Here is a 12,677-nt window from a genome sequence, read left to right on the forward strand (position 1 = left end):
TATTTAATTACAACCATTTGTTTTATTATATTATTTTATTTTAATTCTACTTAGAATATAAAATAAAATTTATATTAGAATTCCTCTCAAATAACTTTGATTGTTCAAATGGTATATTTAGTAACAAGTTATTTTTTATTAATCTAGATGGGTAACTCATTTGTTTGTTTTCCTTTAGTTAATAAAAAACATTCTCATGACAATGATACACATTCATTTGTCACTTATCAACTTTGTCTTAGTTGATAATTCTAAATTTGTTTAAATAAATTGAAATCAAGCCATAATTGAATAATAGAATTAATGCAATGAAATTGCAAAAATTGTTCACCAACTTTAATGATGTGGACATTTTACCATGCATTCAAAATCTTAGAAATAAAATTCATTTTTGTATATAATAAAAAAGTTTATTTGAAATTTTGCTAAACAATCTCATTTATTTATTATTTTTTTACTAACTTTAAACTCTTAATAGTGATAGAAGTAATGCATTTTCTTTACCATAAAACAGTTAAAGTAACAAAGTAATTTATAATAAAGTAAATGTCATGAGTTTTCTACCTAAAATGCCTTAAATAAAAGATAAATAATTATATTATTCATTTAGAACTATTGTAAATTAAAAACAATTATTAATAATTTTTGGGTTGGTGTTACGTGTTGAGTAATAATAATAATAAATGAAAGAATTGAATTCAAAATGAATTAAAAACAAAAAGACAGAGAGGAGAGGGGGTAGTGGGACATACAACACCAGCCAGGGTGAGGCGGCCCCAACCTTATTATAACAATCAGCGGACCACTCTCTCTTGTCTCTCCTCCCCTTCTCTCTCTCTCTCTCTCTCTCTCTCTCTCTCTCTCCTTGCTTGCTTATGTAATATCGAATCCCGCATCTTCTTCACCAAGGAATACTTAAGCTGATTGTGTTTAATTTCATCCATCTTTATTGGAAGTGAAGAACAAGAAGAAGATAAGAAAGATTGCCTCGTCTTCAAGGTATGGACGACTTTTCAACTTAACACGCAAATGTCTAATCAAGTTTCTTCATATCTATCATCATTTTGTTACTAATTTGTCATCTCAACGAAACCCAGGTAGGTGGTGGATACAAAAGAAAAATGGAGGAAAATCCTATGGTGGTAGTGGTGGTCCGTATCGATTTTCTGCATTTTTTTGTTTTTGTCCTTATTTCTTTTGGATTTTCTTGAATAATACTGTTTCATTGGGTTCTGCTGACGAAAATAAACCAGGCCGATATGGGTTCTGCTGCTCTGACTGATCAACCACCGTCGTCTTGGGAAGAAGAAGAAGAAGGATGTGAATTGGACAAAATGGGTATTCAGAAAATCTCTGTTTCAGATGAAACAAATAACTTGAAATTCTCCTCCTCGGCTATCAAATCTGACAGCTTCGTGGTCGATATGGATCGATTCTCTCATCTTGCAGATAAAGACATGCCAAGAATCACTGTACGGTTTCTTCCTTTTCTTCTCTTATTCTTTCTGGGTTTGTTTTTGGATTTCTATTGGATGGGATCAACAACTTATCTCCTCCCCATTTAGAATCATTCAAAACCAGTACCCGTATCAATTTGACTTCATACAACACCCGATTCCTTTTCATTATTTAAATTATAAATTACCCATCAATCAACATTTTAAAGCATCATCATCATCATCGTCATAAACCCAGGCAGCCATCATCAATTGGCTTATCCAAAAGAAAAGAGTCATTCATCTTTATCCAAAAACTTTAATTCACTTTTGCTTTCTTCTTTCCCACAACTTCTTAAAGATTTATTCTCTCCCTCTTTCTTTTGTTTTTTCTTACCTTTTTGTTGTTGTGGTTGTTGTATGGTGGTGAGAAGTTGCAGAGAACCCTTTCAAGAAAGGGTCAAGGAAGATCTACAGGGGAGAAGAAGACCAATTCAACTGCAACTAGCGAAAAGGACAGCTCCATCTCTTCTCCAAGAAGTAAGTACAAGATAAACAAATTAATTTGCTGTTAAGAAAATAGTCATTTATTTCTAAACAATTGATTTTGATATATATATTATTTATATAAAGGAAAAGCTTACTTCCCGCTGACAATAGGGTAGGTGACTCCCACATGTTTTTTTTTAAAGAATTAATTATACATCAAAATGTATAATCATGCAGACTTTTTAACCATTTAAAATAGTTATTAATATTACTATTATTAGATCTGTAATTTTGTTATACTGTTGAGATTGGAAGTAGTCAAGACGTGGGCTTGCGCAAGTCACTTTGGAAAGAAACAATACAAACCAATTGACAACCCACATATGTTTGGCTATTAATTAATAGAAACAGATCACACAATTATCGAATTTCTGATCTGAATCCACTTTTTGTGGTGGTTTCAGGTGGTGGTGTTATAAACACACTTGAAAAATCTATGGTGGTGACAATGGGGGCTATAGATCCTCCATTGAGTCCTCACCACAACCATCATCCTCATCAGATCACCATTGTCACATCCGGAAACAACAACTCCACCACCACCACCAGCAACAATTCAGAAAACAGATTAACTGGAAGGAAGTATAGTTTTAAGCGTTCTTCTCCTTCAAATTGGAGCATTGATCCCAGGAGAATCCTTCTCTTCTTTGCCACCTTGTAAGTACTATCTTCCTCCAAATTTATAAATAAAAATTCTTAATAATATGAAATGATTTGTTCATGTACCAAAATTAATTACCAGGTCAAGCATGGGAACCATATTGCTGATATACTTCACCCTTTCCATGGGGAAGCTTAGCGGAGGAGGAGGAGACGATGCAGCAGCACAATAACATCTTCTATTTTGATTTTATAAGATGAGAGGAAAGGAGAGGAGAGAACAGGACCATGACAACAAACATGAAGAAGAATCTTTTTTTGGTTAATGGATCATGTTCATTTGTCCTGTGTATTCTTTCTTTCTTTCTTTTTTATAATGGAGATTTAAAAATGGTTTCCCATCACTCCTCCTTACGGCCAGCTTGGAGAAGACAAGAACATAGGGCATTGTGACAAAGACAGGGAATCTTTTTCATTAATGAATTGAGTGGAGGAAAATCACAGTCAAACAACATATATATAATTAACATTAATTGTATACTTTAATAATCTGTGTTTTGTTGTATTAGTGTCTAAAACATGGCTCTGCAGTATTATGAAATCCTTACTGATTTTCCTGTTTCTCTGTCTGGCCATTTCATGTGTACTGAGTACTGACTACTGATCACACTTACTTAACAAAGAAAAATTGATATGAATTCTGACATTTTCAATTACTATCCTAGTAGAGTGTGCCTCATTATTATTTCTCATGTGTTTTGTTCAATGCCACAAATCTGTCCTCAACTAGTTTTAAAGTTCAGGATTGTTTGAGTTTGAGTTTATGTTGGTTCCTTTCTTTCTTGACCACATCAAACTCTTATGTTTTTGTGTTGTTTTCTCCTAATTTAGTTATGAATGTAGATTGTCAATTATGTGAAGGGAGAAATTGGTCACCAAACATTGTTTAAAAAGTATTGTAGATCTAAATATTTGATTGTTTCTTTTAGATTGCTTCATCTTGTGCATGTAAACAAATAACTTAGGCCTTGTTTGATGTATGGGTTATTTGGATAAAGTCTGGGTTTTTTCCAAATAACCCTTGTGTGATGAAAAGGATAAAAAACCAGATTTTTTAAATTTTATTCCTATTATACCCCTCCCTCTCTCCCTCTCCCCTCTCCCCCTCTCTCCCCTCTCTCCCCCTCTCTCCCCCTCTCCCCCTCTCTTCCCCTCTCTCCCCTCTCCCTCTCTATATATATATATATAATAAAATAATATTATATTAAATAAAATTTTAAATATAATAAAATAAATATTAAAAAACTATATATATATATATTAATATTAACTTTTATTAATATATAAATATTTTTTTTATAAATACTTATAAATAACTACTATTATAATTCAAATATTACATAAAATAATATAATAAATTATAATTTTATTTATATTGTGTATTTATTTTTATTTAATATAATTAATATAATTTTTACATAAAATTAATGTTATAAATATTTTTATTTAAATATATGTCACTTTATTTTCTAATATAATTATTTATTTACACTATTTAAAATTTAAATGGTATATTAGATGATATAGATTGTTATAATTTTATTTATATTTTAAATTTATTTATATTTAATATAATTTTTTAAAATAAAATAATTTATTAATTTAATTTATATAAAAATAAATTTTATAATGTAATAAAATAAAATATATATATATATATTTATAAATATAAAATAAAATATTTAAGTAAGGGTAATATAGGTATTTTAATTAATAAAAGTGTTGATTTGATTGATGATGGGATTGTTGGGTTTTGGGATAAAATCTGGGTTTTATCCCAAAAACCCAAAGATCAAACGAGGCCTTAGTGATAAAGGGTATAAACTCATTACTTAATGAGTTGGAGTTTCACATTGTAATCATTTAAAGAAAAAAGGGTTGTTTCAACTCCTGTGCATCCCTTCCAAAATCACACTATACATAATGACACATTTATTTATTTTTATTTGATGAAGTAAGTCACATTTCATTAGGTATCTTTCTTTACAAAAAATTCTTAAGAAAATTTGAAATGTCATTTTTAGTTAGGTGTCTGGTTCTTACTTTGAAAATAAATAATAATGGATAAGAGATAAAGAATTTATTTGAATAAAAAGATATTCTTGATTGTATTTTCTTAATTATAAAATATTAAGTATCAATATTTATACTGATTATACTCTAATCTATCAACTAGATTCTTGTTTAACTAATAGTTAAACACAGGGGCGGAGTCACGCTTGGACTAGGGTGGGCTTCAGCCCCACCTAAATTAAAAAAATGCTTGGGGTTAGGGTGGGTTCTAGCCCCATCTAAACTAAAAAAAATAGGACAAATTAAGTGAATAAACCGGGCAAATGAGTCAGCTCCAGGTAATTTTTCATCCTGGTTCCGCCCCTGTGTATGACATTTTAACTCGTGCTAATATGTTTCAATCTAAACAACTACAAACTCCTATCTCTTTTGACTCTTCTCTCACCAAATATGGAGATCCTTTAGAAGATCCTTTCCAATATCAAAACATTGTAGGAGCCTTTCAGTATCTCACTCTAACTCGTCTTGAGTTAGCTTTCGCGATTAATTGAGCATGTCAATTCATGCAATCTCCGGCATCTTCTCATTGGACAACAGTAAAACGCATTCTACGATATCTCAAACACACTCCTCGTCATGGAATCTTTATTCTCTCAACGTCACAACTTACTCTTACCACTAATTTCGATGATGACTGGGCATGATGTCCTAGTAACCACAGATCTACAACCGGCTATTGTGCTTTTCTTGGAGATAATCTATTTTGGGAACTCTAAGAAACAAAAAGTTGTTGCTCGTTCCAATACTGAATTTGAATATCGTGCTCTTGCACATTTAACTGCTAATTTGTGTTAGATTCAATTTTTACTAAGTGATTTTCGTTCCTCGCTATCTTCCGCTCCAATATTATAGTGTGACAATATTGGTGCTGCATTTTTGTCAATATTTCATACTCGTACAAAACATATTGAAATTGATTTTCATTTCGTTAGAGAAAATGTTTCTCGTAAACAACTACTCATACAATATATCTCTATAAAAGATCAAATTGTTTATATTCTTACTAAAGACCTCTCATAGGTTTGCTTTTTTACGTAGCAAACTCATAGTTTGTATATCACTATTTCGTTTGAAGGGAATGATAAAAGTGATTAAGATTTGATTTAGTTAATTATCTATTAATTAATTTTTGCTATTATTTAGTTATTAGTTGTTTAACAGAGGCAGAGTCAGGATGAAAAATTACTTGGGGCTGACTCATTTGTCCGATTTATTCACTTAATTTACCCCATTTTTTTTTTTTAATTTAGGTGGGACTAGAACCCACCCTAACCCAAACATTTTTTTAATTTAGGTGGGGCTAGAGCCCACCCTAGCCCAAGCGTGACTCCGCCCCTGGTCATACACATGTTAGCCTGGTGTATTTGACATAAATCTTTAACTGAAATAAATAGTTTAAACGACAAATTACTTCTTTTCTTTAATAAAATATTGAGAGTTTCACGTAAGAATAATATCATAATTGGATTCAGTAAAACCAACTAAGCAAGGAACTCCTTGAGTCCTTGAGTGCATATATTATTTTATTAAGTTTGAAAATAAATAATAGATGGATAAAGATAAAGAATTTTTTGAATGAAAAGATATTATTGAATGTATTTATTGATTATAAAATATTAAGTATTAGTATTTATATTAATTATATTATAACTTATCAATTAGATTTTAGTTTAACTAATAGTTAAACAACTAACTAATAATAGCAAAAATTAATTAATAGCAACTAACTAATAACTATATAATAGCAAAAACTAATTAATAGATAATTAGACTAAATATTTTTTAATTAATTTTATCATTCTTTTTTCACCACTAATTTGAGTTAGTGTTTTATTCAATGAGGTATCTGTTGGTTTTGTTTGGGCTCCCAAGTCCCAACTATGAAAAATGTCCAAAATGGTGGAATTTCACTTGTATTTTATTAAAAATAGTATAGTATTTTAAAGGGGTAGGTTATATAACTAGTTCTAATATTTAAAAAGTAATAGCCGTCATTAAGAAAGGGAGAAATAGAAAATATAGTAGTTGATTTTACCTATGGTCGCACAAGGTTTATAAAACTATCAGAGATTCAATCGAAGTTTGATTGAGCTGTGATTTTATCGAGAGATTGATAACTCATTCCTTTACATTTTTAATGGTTGGATTAATGTTTGAACGTCTTGAATTTTGATTTTCTGGAGCTTAAAGTTTCTGCCTAGTTTGAGTTTTATTTGACTTATTTGAGACCAAAAAGTTTGTATCTTTTTTGTTATAGTTAAAGTTATACATTGATTGTATTCACGACATCTAATTATCGTGAAACTTGAATTGGACATAAAGTCCCGTGGTTTTATTTTTTTATTTGAGGAGGTTTTTGACGTAAAATATTGCATGTTCATTGTTATTTATTTTTGCTTTTATTTGTACTTTATTTAATCATAATTTTTTTCAATCAAGTAAGAAATCAAATATACGTTTTCCAACAGGTTATTTAGTTATTTTTTTCTCGTATTGTTGAAAAATCGTATGTTTGATTCTCTACTTGATTGAAAAACTTAAGAGCAAAAAAAATATAAATATAAACGGAAGTAAATAACACAATGAACACATGATATTTTACATGAAACCTCATCAAATTAAGGAGTAAAACTACGAGACTTTACGTTCAATTCAAGTTTCACTATAATTAGTTGTCAGGAATACAATCAAGGTATATCAACTTTTTAATAGCGCAGAAATATAAAAAGGCGTAATAAAAAAGATATAAATTGTTTGGTACCAAACAAGTTAAATAAAACTCAAACTAAACAGAATATAAAAAGGCGTAATAAAAAAGATACAAATTGTTTGGTCCCAAACAAGTTAAATAAAACTCAAACTAAACAGAAACTTTAAGCCCCAGAAAATCAAACCTTGATTCGACGGTTGAAAATATCGAGAAATGAGTTACTAATCTCTTGACAAAATTTTAGCTCAATCGAACTCCGTTTGAAACTCTGATGATTGTCAGTTTGATGATCTCTTTTAATTTTTGACTTCTCTATTTCTTAACGAATGCTCTATTTTAGGGATACAACATAACTCTTAATAAATTAAATTGAACTTAAACTACTATTGGACTTTTTTTTATAGTTAAGAGTAAAAAAAAAAAAAAAACTCAACAAATAGATCATCTTCTCTTTTCTATTTTTCAAATAAACAGTTATTGAAACCTATCTTTAAGTTGTGAGTACTTCTCCATGTAGCAATGTACCATCGGATGTGTTTTTCATTTTTTTTCATATATCTATATAGTTAGTTATTAATTAACATAATATTTTCACACAATATTTATCCACCCTTGTTTAATGAAAATTTCATTTCCGCTCAAAATAATAGTAGAAATTCATTTGACGCTGTTTAATTAATTTGTTCAATTTTTTATATTTCATCATTTATACTAACTATTTTTTTTTAGAAAACCCTCACTAATTATAGAATTGTAATTCTTGTAAATTTGACCTAATATTTAAAATATAATTTTTCAAAAAAAAATGATAAATCATATTTTGTTTAATTATATAATTGTATGAATTGTGAATTTGAAATACTTTGTAAATATAATATAACATTTCTTATATAAAATGGGAATTATTAACCTATAAAAGTCAAAGTACGACCACGAGGACATCTTGGTAGATATATCAAATATGTAGGGGCACAAGTGTGATTTTAAGAATAACCCTCGGCGGCTCTACACTTGGCGTTTTTCATCAACAAAACAAAACAAAACCAAACCAGCTGAAACAAGAGATCTAATTTAGTAGCACCGCAGATCGGAGAAAAACATGACACCAGCATCGGCTTTCCGACGGCCGTTGGCTGCGTTACTTATATCGGTCTTCTTCCTCATCCATCCGTGCTTTTCCATCTACTGCGATGAGGATGATTGCTATGATCTGCTCGGGTAAGCTTCAATCAGGGTTGCTCCAGCTATTTTTCATTCTCTTTCGCTCATTCTCCTATCTCGTCCTTCTCAGGGTTACCCAGAGCGCCAATTCTTCAGAAATCAAGAAATCTTACTATAAACTCTCTTTGAAATAGTAAGTTACTGCTACCGATTGCCAATTCTTTTCAATGTCATACAAATCAGTCGACCCAATTTTAGTTTAACTCAATTATTATGTCTCCTTTAAAGCCATCCTGACAAGAACCCAGATCCTGAATCGAAGAAGCTGTTTGTTAAAGTTGCAAACGCTTATGAGGTAATGCCACTTCCAACTTGATCCAATTTTCAATTGCTTCTGTTTGTAGATTTAAGACATTTCAATAATCTCTCTTGATTCTAGACTGCATGTTGACCATACCCACGTCTTGGTTTTCTTCCTCTCCTTGTCTAGATGAGGATGAAGATTAAATAGTGGCATTATTAGCTGTGATCCCATTCCATACCCGATCATGAAAATTGAGGGACTTGTTTAGCTAACTGACAGTTATTTGAATTGTGTTCTCTACCCTGGAACAGTCCATTTCGAACAAATTTGCTAGTTCTCAATCTGAAATTGGATTGTTTATCTATAAACCTTGTTACCTCATTCCTCAAGATGTGAATATATGCAGATTTTGAAAGATGAAGCTACAAGGGAGCAGTATGATTATGCCATTGCACATCCAGAGGAGGTAAGTTTTTATAAGCTTTTGACTATTCATGTCATGGCTGTCTACATTATAAGGTCTTGTACTAGTATGAAATTTGTGATATTGTTTCTGAACTTGCATTGCCAATTTATCTTTATAGGTATTTTATAATACAGCCCGCTATTACCAGGCATACTATGGTCACAAATCAGTGAGTGTCTCATTTATTTCACATTCTTAATGTACATTTATGTTGAGTAGAATTTAGATTCTTTTCAATCTGTCTTTAACTATTTTCAATTACTAGGATCCTCGCGCAGTCCTTGTGGGTCTTCTTTTGGTTCTCTCATTATTTCAGTACCTGAATGAATGGACAAGATATAATCAGGTAATAGAGATGTACACTAATTTCATCTTTGTTAAATAAAATCTGAAAATGTTATAAGAGGGAATATAATTCAGACAATGAAGAAACAGTTTGGGTTCGAAATCTGAACTGTAGTCAAAATAAATATTTTGATTATCTTCTTATGATTGATAATGAGCCTAATTGGAAACTAGTATTTTGTCACAATCTTACACACAGTCACAACTCTATTGGAAAATTGCCAAAGTTAAGATTGAAAGTTTATAGTGTGATTTTTGTGTTTTAATATGGTATAGAGATTTTTTCTTGCTGATGATCTGATTATGTTTTTTGATAATGATCCAGTAGATCAGTTTTTCACACAACATAAGAAATGTATATTTTTCAAGATCATATGATTAACATGTCAAAATGTGTAACAAAATGACTCCCTAGATTGCTTTCGTCCACTTGACAGGCTATGGATATGGTCAAGAAAACACCAGCCTACAAAAATAAACTCAAAGCGTTGGAGCTTGAGAGGAATGGGGGGGTGGCAACCAAGAAGAAGGGTCATAAGCAAATTGAAAAGTATGAGAATCTATCTCAATTTGTTGTCTTATTTCTCATCATGTTGGTGTTAGTACTGAATTGTTCACTTGAAATGATCTGTTAGGAAGGTGGTGGATGAGGACATTAGCAAGGAACTTGACCTGCAGATAAAGGGTGCTGAAAAACCATCATTGTGGGATCTTCTTTGTGTTCGTTTCATACTTCTGCCTTACACTTTGGGAAAGGTTCGAGTAATCTCTTGTTCATTTCAAATGTAGCTTGTCATTTTTTTATGCCAACAATAACAGTCTTGTGTTTTCTTGTTGTTGCTGCCAGTTATTGTTGTGGCATAGTTGTTGGTTATGGCGGTACAATATAAGAAAAGCTCCATATTCTTGGGAAGATGCCTCTTATCTCACTCGAAGATCTCTTAGGGTTCGTCTTGATGCTTGGAAATCTATGGGTAAGCAATTTGAGACATTTTCTATTGCATTTTATTGTTCTCAGGAGAGGTGTATCTTAGAAGTTGATACTAATTTCAGCTGAGGGGTTGTTTTTATTTTGATTTAGATGAATCAACTCAAGAAGATCTAATTCAGAGACGGCTATGGGAGAAGGATAACTTAGAGGAGTATTTGTTGGAGATTCGCAAGGAATCAAAACGAAGAAGATGATAGCCATACTTTTCCTTCATATATATATATCAAAACCCACAATATGGATCTTCATAATAGGCAGGCACCAGCAGGCATGCTTAGCGGCATTGTTTTCCATTCCCCACAGCAGAGCAGGATTTTTTTTTATAAAATTTTTAAGGAAGACATGTCTGGTTGATTATGTCACCACAGATGTTATGTTATTATATACACACTGTTGCCATTACATTGATAACCTTTTTTCTGATTGTAGCTTAAACCATAATTTCCTTAATTTTGGACTGCTTGTAGACTAATCCCTTGTCCCGGGATATTGTCTCAATGAGATTATTTGAAAATTATTTGAGTAAATTTGTGATTTTTCAATTGTTTTTAGGGTGTTTCAGTATTCTTCTCTAGCGTGAGGAATTGTTTAGGATGCCAATTCAAATATGTCGTGCCGTCATTGCCAACTACTATTCTTTTCCTCCTTGGCTAACCCAACAACCTTTAAAAAGTAGGCCAACTTGCCCAAATAGGGCCAAATGGGAATCAATTTTCTTACTTTATTTTATGTCAAATTGTGAAATTTAGGTTTTTTATTAGGGTCAATTGAAGTTTTGATTTTTTTATTTTTAAATATTACAATTTAGGGTTAGGTACAAAACCAGTTTTTATTTTTAAAAGATTCAAAAACAAAGAAGGTTAATAATTTAACTATTGAAGATGGTTATAATTACAAAATTTTAGATAATTTTAAATTATTAAATGTAAATAATATTTCTTTAATTTAAATCCAAATAATATATTTTTATCTAACTTTTTTTAGACAATAAATAAGTTTTAAGACTTTATTTGGGTTGAGATTATTTTATTTAGATTGGAATTTTAAAAATAGGTTATTGAGTCGAAATATTATAAAGATATTAAAATGTAATGAAATATATATATATATATATATATATATATATTAAAGGCAATTAAAGATATTTTAATTGATAATTTTATTTATATAATTAAGGGGAATGAAGAAAAATATTTTAAATTAAAAAAAAGAAGAAGAAGAAGCTAAATATCCGTTTGAAAATAGTCTTTAAAGCATTATCAAAGAAGAAAAGTCACGGGTCACCGGCTCACCGCATTAAAATAGTAGGAAGGATCATTTTGACATCTCCCTCTTTAAAGAATTATCCAGGAGAAGACGGATTAAATTATTCGGTTTAAGATTATTTAATTTCTTAAAATATTTTATTTTATTTACATTCTATATAATTTTTATTTGAAAAAAATTTTGGAATCAAAAAATTTTATTTAAGTATCTCGTTCTTCCATTTACAATAAATTATTAAGTATTTTTTTTATTAGTTATTTTTATATAATGTTTTATCGTTAAGTTTAAATTATTTTTTTTCATTTTTAATATATATGGATACTTTTAAAAAAAAAATTATTATCTTATTTTTTTATTATATTATTAAATATTAAAATATTTTAAATAATTTAAAAGTATATATATATATATTATATTAATACCTTTAAATTTTTTTAACAAATAAAACTAAATTTTTATAGTCTTAATTTGAATAAATTATTTAAATAACCTAATAATTATTTAAATTATCTCAATTCACATTTTTTTAAATTTAGATAAAGTTAAAGAAAAAGTCACTTTCTTTCTTTTTCAAATAAACTGATTTTTCAGATTATTTCGGAAAAATAATTAAATATTTATAATATTTAATATATTATAAAAAAAAAGTAAAAGTTTATAATTTAATGAAAAGTAATTTAGATGATAATCTATTTTAATTATATTCAACAAACCCT

The 12,677-nt window shown here is 29.7% G+C and overlaps 2 protein-coding genes across 3 annotated transcripts; both read left to right on the forward strand.

The window, feature by feature from the left end:
* The first annotated feature begins 846 nt into the window (after window positions 1–846).
* Window positions 847–3,206, forward strand: LOC124914887. Of its 2 annotated transcripts, none has more exons than XM_047455510.1 (6): window positions 847–999; window positions 1,098–1,151; window positions 1,254–1,472; window positions 1,877–1,976; window positions 2,390–2,642; window positions 2,728–3,206. In XM_047455510.1, the coding sequence occupies exons 2-6, from the start codon at window positions 1,122–1,124 to the stop codon at window positions 2,816–2,818; spliced, it is 693 nt and encodes a 230-aa protein (XP_047311466.1). In that variant the 5' UTR covers window positions 847–999; window positions 1,098–1,121; the 3' UTR covers window positions 2,819–3,206. The 2 variants fall into 2 exon arrangements, with proteins under 2 accessions (XP_047311466.1, XP_047311465.1); XM_047455509.1 differs by having other exon boundaries at window positions 849–999; window positions 1,871–1,976.
* Window positions 3,207–8,470: 5,264 nt separating this feature from the next.
* On the forward strand, window positions 8,471–11,234 carry LOC124914428 (chaperone protein dnaJ 50). Its single transcript, XM_047454973.1, has 10 exons — window positions 8,471–8,646; window positions 8,720–8,782; window positions 8,878–8,944; window positions 9,300–9,359; window positions 9,478–9,528; window positions 9,625–9,705; window positions 10,142–10,254; window positions 10,340–10,460; window positions 10,552–10,678; window positions 10,786–11,234. Exons 1-10 carry the CDS (start codon window positions 8,528–8,530, stop codon window positions 10,887–10,889), a joined length of 906 nt encoding a protein of 301 aa, XP_047310929.1. The 5' UTR covers window positions 8,471–8,527; the 3' UTR covers window positions 10,890–11,234.
* Window positions 11,235–12,677: the final 1,443 nt, after the last annotated feature.

The sequence above is a fragment of the Impatiens glandulifera genome, chromosome 9 (genome assembly GCF_907164915.1).
Source record: "Impatiens glandulifera chromosome 9, dImpGla2.1, whole genome shotgun sequence".
Lineage (NCBI taxonomy): Eukaryota > Viridiplantae > Streptophyta > Magnoliopsida > Ericales > Balsaminaceae > Impatiens > Impatiens glandulifera.